The 14,914-nt window shown below is 48.3% G+C and overlaps 1 protein-coding gene across 1 annotated transcript in view; it reads left to right on the forward strand.

The window, feature by feature from the left end:
* Positions 1-13,730, forward strand: part of Larp1 (La ribonucleoprotein 1, translational regulator) — a 60,707-nt gene extending 46,977 nt beyond the window's left edge. The window contains 4 exon segments of the mRNA XM_045151812.1: positions 2,357-2,501; positions 7,865-7,974; positions 8,084-8,211; positions 10,368-13,730. Of these exon segments, the coding sequence (XP_045007747.1) occupies positions 2,357-2,501; positions 7,865-7,974; positions 8,084-8,211; positions 10,368-10,574 (590 nt within the window). The 3' untranslated portion in view covers positions 10,575-13,730.
* Positions 13,731-14,914: the final 1,184 nt, after the last annotated feature.

The raw sequence follows: 14,914 nt of genomic DNA on the forward strand, positions 1-14,914 counted from the left end.
TGGGGGGCCAGGGAGGTAGATGACCTCTTCCTGTAATCCAGCACCCTGGGGACTGTGGCAGGACCATCTTTAGCTCCAAACCGGCCTTGGATCTCACAGTGAAACTAAAAAGGAACAGAAAACCTAAGTAAGATTTAGGTGAAATATTTTTTAAATGCAGGAAGCCACAGGACTGTAACACTCAGAATATTCCAACTCTGGTTTCTTCCCCTGTTGGGATAAAAATGCTGGTTGTGGGCTGGAGAGATGGCCTAGTAGTTAAGCCTGCGAAGCCTAAGGATCCAAGTTCAATTCTCCAGGTCTCACATAAGCCAAATGCACATGGTGGCACATGCATCTGGAGTTCATTTGCAGTGGTTAGAGGCCATGGCACACCCATTCTTTCTCTTTCTCATAAATAAATACATCAAAATTAAAATTTTTTAAAAGCTGGTTGTTGGCCAGAGGTGGTGGCGCACGCCTTTAATCCCAGCACTCAGGAGGCAGAGGTAGGAGGATCGCCGTGAGTTTGAGACTAAATAGCGAATTCCAGGTCAGCCTGAGCCAGAGTAAGATCCTTCCTCGAAAAGCCAAAAAAAAAAAAAAAACAAAAACAAAACAGCTGGTTGTTACAGCTATGGTAAGATGACTTGCTCAGTGCCTGTCCTGTGATGGTGCCTCACGGTAGGCTGGAGGGGACTGTGACTCCAGAGCAGGGCTTTGCAGACAAGAACGCAGCAAGGGTCACCTACAGGCCATTTCACATTAAAGAGGTCGCTGGCACTGCTCTGGAAGATAGTAAGTAGATGATCTTGGATTTGCTGTGGTCACAAGATGCCTTGTAATGGTAGGACTCTGTATGTTGGTGTGAAGTTATGTGGCCCGATCTCGACACCCATTTGGTAGGTAGGCTAGCTCAGAGATGAATACCTGGCTAACTGGAGTCTTGGTTCATCTGCCTTACTTTGCATGTACTGCGGTGGGGGGCGGTGCTGAGACAAATTTCGTAAAAATCATTTGGAGTAGACAGGGCAGTACTTTTAATTTGTTTTTTTTTGGGGGGGGGGTCGAGGTAGAATCTTACTCTGGTCCAGGCTGACCTGGAATTAACTCTGTAGTCTCAGGGTGGCCTTGAACTCATGGCGATCCTCCTACCTCTGCCTCCCGAGTGCTGGGATTAAAAGCATGCGCCACCACACCTGGCTAAGGGCAGTACTTTTTAACGGAGTCGTAGTTGTACATCAGTAAGAACATTTTTTCAAAATTAAAACAATCGTCATGCTGCTGCGCAGTGCTGCCAGCCGTCCCGCGTCGGTTCGCCTCAGCGTGGTTCTGCTTCACCTTGGGTGGAGAGCAGTGTTTTTGGTCACGTGGGAGACTTCGAGTTTGCTATCATGGAGGGTCCTGGTTTGTCCACATCCTGACAGACTTTATGGTATTTATTTGTCTTACGCTTGGTGGTCCTGGAGGGTGTGAGATGGCGTCCCCATACAGGTTTGTCCCTGTCTGCATTGTTTTCACATGCTACATATTTTGTGGAGGAACATCTATATGGAGGATATTCTTAGCTGGTTCTCATTGTTAAGTCCTAGAAGCTCTACTTTTTTGGGGGGTGGGGTCGTGGTTCGAGGTAGTGTCTCAGGCTGCCCTCAGACTTGTGGTAATCCTCCTTTTGCCTCCTGAGTGCTGGGATTAAAGGTGTGTACCTCCCTTCCAGCCCCCTTCCTGCCAGGTAGGGTCTTATTCCAGCCCAGGATAACTTAGAACTCACTCTGTAGCCCAGGCTGGCTTCACACTTAACAGAGATCTTCCACCTCTGTGCCACCTTGCCCAGCTCTTTCTTCTTTTCTTTTTAATATATTTTATTTATTTGAGAGAAACAAAATAATGGACAGACATAGACATAAAGTGTATAAATATGGGCACACCAGTGCCTCCAGCTGCTTCAAATGAACTCCAGACACATGTGCCACCTGTACTTCTGACTTACATGGCCCCTGGGGAGTGGAACCTGGGTCCTTTTGCTTTGCAGGCAAGCGCTTTACCCACTAAGCCATTTCTCCAGCCCACATCTGGTTTTATGTGGGTACTGAGGGCTCAAGCCTGGACTGTCAGGCTTTGTAAGCGCTTCTCACACTCTGAGCATCTCTCCAGTTTCCAAGGGTTAGTTTTCTCAGTGTCTTGTCTTGAATGAGAAAGATGTAACTTGAATTTACAAGTAGAGGTCAGTGCCACCAACAGATCCTGCCAAACCATGAGTGCTCAGTAGATCTGGTGATGGGCAGGTTACGAACAGGGAGTTTGCAGGTACAGGAGGCAGCCCAGGGACCCTTTTCCAGGAACAGAGGCAGGCTGACCTTGTGCTATCTCCCATTAGAGCGGAAGCGCTTGGGCATTGGCCAGTCTCAGGAGATGAACACCCTCTTCCGCTTCTGGTCCTTCTTCCTCCGAGATCACTTCAACAAAAAGATGTATGAGGAGTTCAAGCAACTGGCTCTGGAGGATGCCAAAGATGGCTACAGGTGAGTGGTGGAGGCGGCGGGCTGGTGAGCACTGGGGCTGGCGATGGCTTACGAGTCTTCCATATCTAGCTGGAATTCCCTTCTATGTGCACTTTAAAAAAAAAGTATTTATTTGCATCAGAGAGAGAAGAGAGATGGGTATACCTTGTATATCTGGCCTTACATGGGCACTGGGAAATCATACTTGGTTGTTAGGCTTTGTAGGCAAGTGCCTTTAACCACTGGGCACTTCTCTTCAGCCCCTGTTTGGTTTTTCAAGGTAGCTTCTCACTATGGCCCAGGCTGACCTGGGATTCACTCTGTAGCCTCAGGGTGGCCTCGAACTCCTGGCAATTCTCCTACCTCAGCCTCCTGAGTATTGGGATTAGTTATGTTCTGCCCTGTCTGGCCCTTTTCTTATGCTGTGTTTTGATTTGATTTGCTTTTTTGAGGTAGGGTCTCACACTAGCCCTGGGATTAAAGGCGTGCATCACCACGCCCAGTTTTTTTTTTTTTAAACCACTGCTGGCAGCACCCTAACTGCTAAGCCATCTCTCCAGCCCTCTATATACTCTCCACCCCCCCAAGGTAGGGTCTCATTCTAGCCCTGGATGACCTGGAATTGACTATAGTCTCAGACTGGCCTCAACTCATAGCACTCAATCTGTGTGTGCCAGGCCTCTGGCTCCTGCAAATGAACTCCAGATAGGTGTACCACCTTGTGCATCTGGCTTTACATGAGTACTGGGGAATCGAACCCATATCCTTAGGCATTGCAGGCAAGTGCTTTAACTGCTGAGCCATCTTTGGAGCCCCATACTTGTTTCCCCTGTACTTACTTTTAAATGAGCAATATGTTACATGCCTACATTTCACAGTTTAAGTGGTTACACAGCGAAAAAGCCTCCTACTCTTCCCTGCTCCTGCCACCTAGTTTCTGACTCTACCAACAGGGGTACTAGGGAGTCAGACCCAGGTCATTTGTAAGGCTTTGCATGCAGGAACCTTAACCACTGAGTCATATCTCCAGCCTCCCATCTCCTATTTTAGATACGGAGGTTATCTATAAGCCTTACTATGTAATAAAGGAAAAGCTGGATATGGTGATGCAAGCCTTAAACCCTGCACTATAAGGTCCAGGTCAGCCAGGGCTAGAGTGAGATCCTGCCTCAAAAAAAAAATAAAAATAAAAAAGGAGCCGGGCATGGTGGCCCATGCCTTTAATCCCAGCACTCAGGAGGCAGAGGTAGGAGGATCACCATGAGTTCAAGGCCACCCTGAAACTCCATAGTGAATTCCAGGTCAGCCTGGCCTAGAGTGAGACCCTACCTCAAAAAAAGCAAAAAAAAAAAAAAAAAAAGGAAAAAACAAAAACTGTTGTAAAAGATTCCCTTTGGTTTCTAATATAAACATAACATACTCTCCCTGCCAGTTTCAATGCTATGGAAAGCTGGTGATATTTGGGTCCAGACAGCAAGTTGTGATGTGTTCATCTGTGACATCCTCTTGTCTATTCTTATTTGTGGTTTTAATACTTTTATTTAGTAATTTTATAGAATGGGCACACCAGGGCCTCCTACCACTGCAAACAAACTCTAAATTAATGCATTACTTGGCCAACAGGCTTTGCAAGCAAGTCCCTTTAATCACTGAGCCATCTCTCCAGCCCACATTTTAACTTTATTGGTATGATTTTACTGAGGGCAGTCTCCCTATGCACCATAACTGCCTCATACATGCGAGATTCCCACTTCAGCCTCCCAAGTGCTAGGATCACAGAGGTGCACCACCAGACCTGGTGTTCATTTCCTCTTTAGTCAGTAAATTTGTTGTTTTGTTTTGCGTGAAGTTTCCTACAGATGAGGACAATGACTAGAAAATCGCATTCCCAAGGATAACCCATTGCTATTATCATTTGTTTGAAGTAGGCACTCAGCACTAGTCCAGGCTAATGTTGACCTAACAGCGGGTCCTCCTTCCTCAGCCTCCTGAGTACTGGGATGAGTTTATGCTCTGCCATGTCTGGCCCTGCTTGAAGTAGGGTCTCACACTAGCCCAGGCTGATCTGGAATTCACTGTAGTCTCCTACCTCTGTCTCCTGAGGGCTGAGGTTAAAAGTATGAGTCACCTCATCAGCTTCATTATTAACTTTTTTTTTTAACAAAATAAAAGTCTTGAGCTGGAGAGATGCCTTAATGGTTAAGGTGTTTACCTCCAAAGGTAAATCACCCAGGTTCAAATCCCCAGGACCCATGTTAGCCAGATGCACAAGGTAGTGCACGTGTCTGGTGTTTGCTTGCAGTGGCTGGAGGCCCTGGCATGCCCGTTCATCCTCCCACCCTCTCTGCCAAGTAAATAAATACAAATAAAAAAACAAAAGACTATTTAAAAAAGTATTTGACAAAGAGAAAGAGGGAGAGAGAGAATGGGCATGCCAGGACCTCCAGCCACTGCAAACGAGCTCCAGATGCATGCACAATCTTGTGCATCTGGCTAAGCCATGCCTCCAGCACATTATTAAAGCGTTTAAGTTTTTTCTTTATGGTCTGGAGAGATGACTCAGCAGTTAAGATGTTTGCTTTCAAAGCCTAAGGACCCGAGTTCAGTTCCCCAGTACCCAGGTGTAATACAAGAGGTACAAGGTGACACATGTGTCTGGAGTTTTTTTGTAATGCTGCAGGCCCATTTTCTATATTTGTCTCTGTCTCAAAATAAATAACAAAAAAATCTTAAGTTTTTGCTTTTCCAGACTTTGCATGCATGTGTAGTGCATGCTTAGGTGACATGTTTATTAAAATGCAGTTTCCTTTACCCCTCTGCTGGATTTTGCCTTTATGTCATTGGGAAGTCTCCCCATGGCTCCCAGGCCAGGGAAAGGAAAGGGTTCAGCACATCAGGGTGACAAACCCTGGATTCAGGGGTAGGGTCTTGCTCTAGCCCAGCTCAGCGATCCTCCTACTTTTGCCTCCCAAGTGTGTGCGCCATTGCATCCAGCTTAAAACTATAATTTTTTTTCTTGTTTTATTTATTTGTTCATTTATTTTGTGTTTTTTTTTCTTTTTTAGTTTAGTATTTTTTTATTATTAACTTCCATGAATGTAAATAATATCCCATGCTAATACCCTCCCTCTCCCCACTTTCCCCTTTGAATCTTCATTCTCCATCATATCCCCCCACCCCCGCAATCAGTCTCTCTTTTATTTTGATGTCATCATCTTTTCCTTCTATTATGATGATGGTCTTGTGTAGGTAGTGTCAGGCATTGTGAGGTAATGGATATCCAGGCCATTTTGTGTCTGGAGGGGCAAAATAGTCTTTTGTAAGGAATCCTATCCTTCCTTTGGCTCTTACATTCTTTCCACCACCTCTTCGGCAATGAATGGGCCCTGAGCCTTGGAAGGTGTGATAGAGATATTTCAGTGCAGAGCACTCCTTTGTCACTTCTCAACACTGTGATGCCTTCTGAGTCGTCCCAAGGTCACTGCCATCTGAAAAGAGAAGGTTCTCTACCAAAAGTGAGAGTAGCATTAATATATGGGTATGAACATTAAGAGAAGTGCTTATTGGGCAGTTTGATGAGCATAGTTATCTATTTAGCCAGACAGCAGCAGACATTACACCCCTACGACTCGTGACTACCCCTGTTGTAAGTTTTCAGTATCAGGGACGTATTCCCTCCCATGGAGCAGGCCTCCAGTCCAATTAGAGGGCAGTTGGTTTCCACCGTGACAGACGTGCCACCATTGCACCTGTTGGCTCATTTGGCCTAGCTGGCCAAATATAAGGCTTGCAGTGTCCACTGTTGAGTATCTTCACTGGTGATTTCTCTTTCTCCCATTGAACTGCATGCAGAACAGCTTCTTCCTCCAGCTTTCTGTCAGCTGGTCTACACAAAGAAGGTTATCAGCTCAGTTCCAGCAGGATTTCTCAGTGGCCTTGCAGCCCAAGTATGTGGAGTCTTCAGCAACAGGGTCTTACCATCTATTCCTGGTGGGACTCCAAGGGCCTCGGCAATGGCCTATAATGTTTTTTGCCCACAGGTTCTTGATTCAATCCTGCAAGGCAGTGAGCACTGGGTCTCATGGAATTTATCAATACTTTAACCCTGGGCCCCAGCTGGGAGACAGAGACAGGTTACAAGTGATGGCCACATGAAGCCCCCAACAACCTTGGTAGGAATGTCACCTCCAGACCTCAGACAACCTCATATGCTATCAAGATAATTTATAATATTAAGGAGAAAATTGAAAATCAAGTGTTAATAGCTCACACATATAAGCCCAGCACTTAGAAGGTAGAGACAGGAGGATTGCTGCAAGTTCAAAAGTTAGCCTGGGCTACAAAGGGACCCCTGTCCCAAACAAAAGTAACTTGAGAGAGAGAAAGTTCTCTTCGTGGTGCGAACCAAAGGCCACAGCAATGACCTGTAATGTTTTAGGGGCATCAGAGACCGCACTGGAAGGTATCCCATTCCTGGTACTGAAATTTTTCTAGTAACTGTCTATGGCTCCTGAGTTTTCCATTGTCAAAGAAAGTAGGTTTCCATATGATTGATTAATAGCTTCTTAGGTTTAAAAGTATAATTTTTAACAGTTGAAACCCACTGTAAGAGTTTCCATGTTTTTTCTGAGTCAAATAAATGAATACACTTTAGCAGGTTTGGTTTGGTGAAACGGCTTTGCTCTGGGCTGACAGCAAGGATTGACAAGTATTCTTTCTATAAAGTATAGAGTATAAATGATTTGAGTTTTAGGCTATAAGGTCTCTTGTCACAGCTATTCCATTGCTCTTGGAGCAGAAAAGCAGCCAGAAACTTAAATCAAAGCAGTGAACTAGGTGGGCGTGGGGCCGGAGATGGACTGAGTCCTCTGACCCCCTGGTGAACCATGAACATTCACTGCCGCATTCATTCGGGTCGAGTGAAATGCTGTCACAGCCTTCCTCTAGTGTGCATGGACAATGCCGTGTTGGAGTTGTTCTGTAGTTTAGTTCAGGTTTAGTAGTTTAGTTGTTCTGTAGTTCAGTCAGGTTCACATTGCTGGCAGAAATCACCCAACCAAGAGCAGCTTTGGAGAAAAAGGAGTTTATTTTGGCTTACAGGCTTCAGGAGAAGATACACGATGGCATGGCCAGAGGGTGGACATCACCCCCTGGCCAACTTCAGGTGGCAAGGGAACACTGGCTCCAACAATATACTGCCTCCAGGAGGCTTTAATTTCCAAATTGCCATCAGCTGGGGTCCTAGCATTCAGAACACATAAGTTTTGGAGGGACACCTGAATTAAACCACCATACTCTGCTAGGCTGGCACCCCCCCGCGCCCCAACCCCCACACCAACTTCCAATGAAGGCACTGCTGAACTTGCCAACCTCTGCCCCCACAGATATGGTTTGGAGTGCCTTTTCCGATACTATAGTTATGGCCTGGAAAAGAAGTTCCGGCTGGACATATTCAAGGATTTCCAGGAGGAAACGGTGAAGGACTATGAGGCTGGTAAGAGTCCATCAGATGTCAGTAAGCCCAGTTAAGTCAGGCCTTCCTCTTTGTTCCCCTTGCTCCCTCCAGCCTTGTCCTCATCTCCTTTCACACTCCTTTCTTACAGGCCAACTCTATGGGCTAGAGAAGTTCTGGGCCTTCTTGAAATATTCCAAAGCCAAAAATTTGGACATTGACCCCAAACTGCAAGAATACCTCGGCAAATTCCGGCGTCTGGAAGACTTCCGAGTAGATGTGAGTGAAAACCTCTGTTCCTTTGGATCCTTGTTCTGAAAGTGGACGAAAATAGCTCCCAGGAACTCCCTCTCACTCCCCCCTCAGCCGCCCTCCAGTCTGCACTTGCACTGTCTTCTGTAGGTGAGAGTGGAAGTGGGTGCTGACTGGAGCCATAGCCTGCCCTGCTGCTGGGCCCAGGCCTACCACTACTAGTTTAGGGATCATCTGGGTAAGCTACCCAGAAACCACCATAAATGTGCTAATGTTCCCTAATAGACTCAGGTGTTACGAAAATTAAGTTTACAGTTTCTACTCCTAACAAATGGACACCTGCCAAGGGGGGAGGGGCCATGTCAATGGGGGTGTATCTAAATTCCAACCTAAGGTGTACAGAATGCTTAAGCTGAGCCTGGGGTTCCCAGAGTGCTTGCTTTTAGTGGTGGTTTTTCTCTTTCACCATTATAAGACTTCATCTAGATCTGTAAGCTTAAGATAAATCCCTTTCTTCCACAAACTGTATCTGATTTAAGGGTTCATCCCAGCAGCATAAAACTAGCTGTGACAGAAATTGGGAGCCGGGCATGGTGGCGCATGCCTTTAATCCCAGCACTTGGGAGGCAAGGGTAGGAGGATCACCATGAGTTTGAGGCCACCCTGAGGCTACATAGTGAATTCCAGGTCAGACTGGGCTAGAAGAAAACCCTACCTCAAAACAATCAAAAAACAAAACACAACAAAAATTGGTAGCAGGAATTAAAAAGTTGTAAAAAAAAAAAAAAATAGGTCTCCTCCTCCTGAAGCAGTGCCTCAACAGTGACATCCTGTGGTGAATCTGGGTTATTGCTGAGTGCACATCCAGAGACATACTTAAAGTCATTTGCTTAATTGAGTAAGATGATTTTGGTTGGGTGCTACTGTGCTGATTGCTTCCAGGACTTCAGAGATGAATGACTCTCCTTACAATATTCATAGTGTCTGTGGTGCACCTCCCTTTAGGTGCAAAGCTCTTGGTGCAATCATCAGCATCAAAAGCAAATGTAAAAGCCAGGCGTGGTGGCACACACCTTTAATCCTAGCACTTGGGAGGCAGCGGCAGGAGAATCACCTTGAGTTTGAGGCCACTCTGAGACTACATAGTGAAATCCAGATTAGCCTGGGCTAGAGTGAGACCCTTCCTCGAAAAACCAAAAACCAAAACAGTAAGGCAGATGTAAGTAAATGAAGTAATGGTCCTCATAATCGTTTGAAAGGTAGCATTGAATGCTTACATGACTTCATAGACATGGAAACCGTAAGCTGTGAAAAGGCAAGACTTACATCATGACATGGATGGTTGAACTGAGGCCTGTGCTCACTGGAAGGAAGTAGCAGCATTGCTCCGTTCTCCCATTGTAAAGATGAGTGTTTTCTTCCACTCCTGGAGAGGAAGCATCTGTAAATGATAAATAGTTAGGGTGCATGAAGGGCTTTGTCTGGATAAAAGCCTGTAAAGGAAAGCGAGTAATCTTGGAGGTTATAAAACATTTGGAAGTGTTACACAGACTGGTGGATCACTCACAGACTTGTAAAAGGCTAGGGTGGGTACAAGGGCAGAGGAGCAAGGTGACCCCTTGTGTTGATGCTGGAGGGTGAGTGGATCTCAAGTGTGGTCGGATCAGTATGGAGGGGTGGGGTTGAAGGGAGCCCAGTGTTTGAGAAGTGGGGTAGGGGACGTTACACCAGTCTTCAGGGATGGTATGGGGTGGTGATTAGCATACAGGGATGCGGGAGCCGAGGGAGTCCAGTGCATGTGACCCTTTAAAGCTGAGGCAGCATGTTGTATGCCATCCTCCACACATCATTTCCTAAGCATGAGAGTCCTTCACAGCAGAGCAAAGTTTGTCTGCATAAAAGTCCGTCTTCAAGGATAGATGAACCTCAGTCATGTGTCTGTCGGTTGCCAGCTGTTGAACCTGAGGCACATTACTTTTCTGTGTCATTTATAAGGTCATGTGGTGTTGTCTATTTGGAAGGATAGGATGGACTCTGGGAGACAGTACTTGGCATAGAGATGTGCTGTGGTTGTACAGCCAAACCACTCACTTTCTGTTCTTGAGGTAGAAAAGAGGTTTCTGTCTGGCCTGGACAGGGGTGTGGCCAGTTCACTAACTGTCTGACTCCCTTTTCTGTTTCAGCCCCCCATGGGTGAAGAGGGCAACCACAAGAGACACCCGGTGGTAGCGGGAGGCAGTGGTGAGGGCAGGAAACGATGCCCCTCCCAGTCTTCCAGTAGGCCTGCCACTGGGATCAGCCAACCTCCTACGCCACCTACTGGCCAGCCCATCCGGGAAGATGCTAAATGGACAAGCCAGCACTCGGACACACTGACTTTGGGAAAGTGAATCCCTTGAAGCCCCCTGGGGTTTGGGGAGAAGGGGTGGGGTGGGCAAGGGTCCCTAGGGATGCCCAGACCCGAGAGCAGACAGAGAAAGGACAGGCCTGGTTTACTAGGACAGGTCTTTGTGCTGAGTAGCAGTGTGAACACCATTTGGGCTGTTGGCTGTGCCCCCTGGGCAGGAGCCTCCTGCACCCCCTTCTCCCCCTTCATGACTTGCATCCTAGCTTCTAAGGGGGGAGGGAAAGGGGGAGATTTTTTATATATATATACATATATATATATATCAAGTTTTAAATTATTGATAGTTTGTCTGGATTACCAAAATCACTCTTCAGCCCTGCCCTGCGGTTGGTAGGCCACAGCCCTGTCCCCACAGCCGCCTCCTGCTCCCAAGCCAACTATGCAGCCCACGGAAGGCTCTGGGGCCCAGGCCCAGCACGGTCCCTCGGAAGGCTCTGGTGGCGCCTCTGGGCCCCAGAAGCGCCAGCCCTTGACCACCCGGGCGTTGCCCTCGCCGTGCCTGCTGTGCTGCCGCGCCTTCTGTCACCTCTGGGAGAAGGAAACCAAAGGGTCTCACAGTGGGAGTTGGGGGAAGTCTCAGCCTCTCCCACTCCTCTCCCCACCCCTAACCCCTGCCCACAGAGACTATCAAAAGATGATTTATTTTATTTTTCTCTGACCTTTCCATCCTTGGGAAAATGAAAAAAAAAAAAAAGACAAAATCGACCATAAAAAAAAACACAACCAAAAAATCAGAACCCCTCCCCCCACCTAATCCATAGTACGTGATGTCTTTCTCCTTCATTGGGATTTTTTTGTTTTGTTTGTTCTTGGAAATAATATTTTTTTAAAAGTTGCCTTATTGTGGAGCTGGAACCTGAAACAATCCCAAATGCCTGTTTTCCTCGGCGGAGTCAACTGAGGAACCTCCGCCTGCTCTGGATGTGCCTGGGCTCGGGCTGGCTAGACTCTTCCCTGGACTGAGTTGCATGTACTTGCCTCCTACCTGGAGGCCTGAGAGTTGGGGTGGCGCGTGGGAGCCGCGCCCAGGACGCCCCTGCTGTTGCATCGCATCGTGTGGCGCTGACGTCGTGTCTGCGCGCTGCCGTCACTGTTGTGTCCTTGTTCTGCTTGCTGTGGCCTCACGCCGGGCCGTCCTGTTGTACACCCTTTGTCCTGCCCTTGGAACCCCAAGGCCAAGTTTGCTTCAAGACTGTTAGAAAACAGAGTTGGCCTCACATGTCATCAGCTGGAGCATCTCCCCAGCCCAGAGGGGCAGGTGAGCACCGGGTAGCCTTGGCCTGGATCTTTTTTGTGTTGACTGAAAAACCTGAACCCTCAAAGGAGGCCTTGTCTCACCAGGTGGAGAAATAGTTTTTTCTCCCTCAATGGTCTGCGGGGTCTTCCCATCTTACATCCCCCCCTGCCCACCCTCTCATTGACCTCTCCCGGGAACAAGGGCTGTGGAGGGGCTGGGGAATCCTGCCGGTCATGAAGCCCTGTGGCAGGAAGGTATATGTGGACATAGAGTATACCTGACTTACCTGCTGCAGCACTGACTGCCTGAGCTGGCCTGCAAGCATCAGTCGAGTGGCTACTGTTGTCAGAAGCTGGGGAGGGTGATGGAGGACCAACCGCAGACTGGAACATTTGTCCAGTTCAGGCCGACTGAGCACCCACCCCCAGTGGGACCTGGGCAGCTCCACAAGTTTTAGGTCTTGTTACTCAGTTACTGAGACTCCTGTGGCCCTCCTTGTCATCAGGTTCCTCTGTTGTCCCAAAGGCTGGGTCTTGGAGACGGCATCCCCGACTGGGAAAGCTTGTGCTCTCTTTGGGTGCCTGGTTGCTTTTAGTGCACACCCTCCCGCTCTGCCCTCCCTGCGCTTAGCGTGTGGAAAGCCTGGCTCAGTTCTTGCAACGCAGTCGTCTCGACCGAGGATGAGGGGAGTCTGCTGACGATGGATCCGAGGCCTTCCCAAGCTTGCTGCCTGCCATGTTGCACCAGACCCTCCTTCCCTTTTTCTTGTCCTTTGCCCACATCCCTGCGTTGTACCCAGCAACACAGCAGGAGGGAGGCTGCTCCCATCTAGACCCTGTCTAGGCTAGGGGCTGCCTTCTTGCCCTGAACCTCTGAGACCAGAGGGAGGAAACGCCTTCACGGCAGAACGGAAAGCTATCATCTCAACACAGGCCGAGGAAGGAGTGGGGTGGGTTTTCTTTTTGCTTTTCTGTACCGTGTTAGGAATTAATGTTGCAAAGAGTAGTTTACATCTTCACCTTCTGAAGACACTTGAATTTAGGACCGATGTATCTGTGACAAGCATGCCAGGGGTGGCCAGGGCCATCACGGCAAGCCACTTCCCCATCTGCCATCTTCCCACAGCATCCAAGACCTGAGACAGCAACAGCCTGCCCAAACTCCCTCCCCCTGCCTTGGCAGGTTTGGCCATGCACCTAGGCCCTGGTGAGGGGCAGGTCATTGGCCCTGAGTCTGGGAGTGAGGGCACTACCAGAAGAGAAGGCTGCCCAGCCCTCCTCCAGCCTGGACCCCAGGGCTCACTGTTGCTGAGCCCATGTCAAACTTGTTCCATGTTTTTGTTTAGTTCCGTTGTAGCTCCCCCACCCTTTCTGGTGATTGATGTACAAAAGAAAGCTAGCTGTTCAGAGCCCTTGGAAGTAGGGAGGGGAAGTCAAGGTAAGGCTGGAGGGGCAGGGTTTGCCAAAGGCCTGGGCAGCGTCTTCAGATCATCTGGCACCCTCTGGATGGGAGCCCCGAGGAAACCTCCTGTGCAGGGTCCCTGGGCTCTGCTAGTCCCACCCACTCCTCAGCCGAGGTGACGGCAGAGGCAGAAGAGAACTGCAGCCCGCTTCTCACTGGAGAGGAAAACTTGTGATCAGCTTTGCGGAGAAGGTTCCACCTTACGCTCGTAGTACATTATCTTACCATGTGCTAGGATATCACATTCAAAAGGACAAAAAAAATGTAAAATACTTGAATGAGCTTGTATTATAACATTAATATTATTGAGAGTATCTGCTTTCCAGGCTGAAGTGATTCATTCATTATTCTAGTCCTGCTTTCGTCCTTTGTAATTTGTGGTAATTATGCTTTTCTTTTTAATACAAAAAAATGTATAAAAATAAAAATTTGAAAAGGCAACATACTGGCTGATCTCCACCTGAGGGATTGCTGTCGGGTGTAAGAGAGGGGCCAGTGTGCGTCCTCACCTGGGGCCTGCCATTAGCTCTCAGGGAGTCCAAAGGTAAGCCTCTTTCAGGTGGCAACAGGTGACTTCCTCCACAACACTGAGGACTACAGTTCACTCTGTTGTGAGATCATAGGGCCACAGAAGTGAGATCCCAGTTTTCTGTCCATCAGCTGTGTTGGTATTGTAGGACCAAGAAGAAAAAGGCCCCATGGATTCTTGTGGAGACTTGGCACTGCCCTTCCTGAGCCAACATCCCTGCAGGAGTTAAGGAGCAGCAGTTGGAACCTCGGTGACCTGCAGGTCCAGGTTACCCTCAGCCAAAGGGAAAATGTGAGGAGAGGCCACCATGCATGGTGACAGCCAGAGGTAAGGTGTGGCCTGCCTCCATCTGAGGCTCCTAGGAAGAGGTGCTCACCACTGGCCCGCAGCGGTGAGGTGCTCATCGTGGCCGCTGCCTTCATCCCCAGTCTGCCTGCTGCTGTGCCAACGAGGAGCCAAGCCGAGCCGAGTTACTCCGCTTCACTTCTGGTCTTGAAGGGGGCTACCGGGTTACCCAGGTGCACTGCCTTAGCTCCCAAGTGTTGGGATTGTGAGGTTGTAACAGGTCTTAAAGTTGACGGGGGGGGGGGGGGGGGTAAAAAAAAGCCTGAAATATCTTTTGGGGTCAAATGGACACTTTATTTCTAAGGTTCTTTCACAGGTTTTGCAGGAAGTTAAAGCCATCAGCCATGTTTTCCTTCTTCAGGGCCATTCTGCGTAGGGCAGGAAAGGGTAAGGGTAGGGCTGTCTGCTGGCGACTCAAGGAAAGATAGTCCCTCGTCCCTCAGCACCTTGAGAGCGAAAGTGCTGAAGGTGGGAATTGCATTTGTTCTTCCTCCGGTTTTATATGCTCTTTCTCACCCTCTTCCCACCCTTTATTTACAAGCAAAGACAGAGAGAGTGTATGGGCCCAGGCCTTCAGCAAATGCACTCCAGGTGTATGCACCACTTTGTGCAGGTGGCTTTACATGGGTACTGGGGAATTGAACCCAGGTCATTGGGCTTTGCAGACAAGTACCATAACCACTGAGCCATCTCTCAGCCCCCTCCCTACTCAAAAGTGCATCAAAAACTTTTTAGATGTTCCTTTGTAGGA

Source organism: Jaculus jaculus, chromosome 6, assembly GCF_020740685.1.
Source record: "Jaculus jaculus isolate mJacJac1 chromosome 6, mJacJac1.mat.Y.cur, whole genome shotgun sequence".
NCBI lineage: Eukaryota > Metazoa > Chordata > Mammalia > Rodentia > Dipodidae > Jaculus > Jaculus jaculus.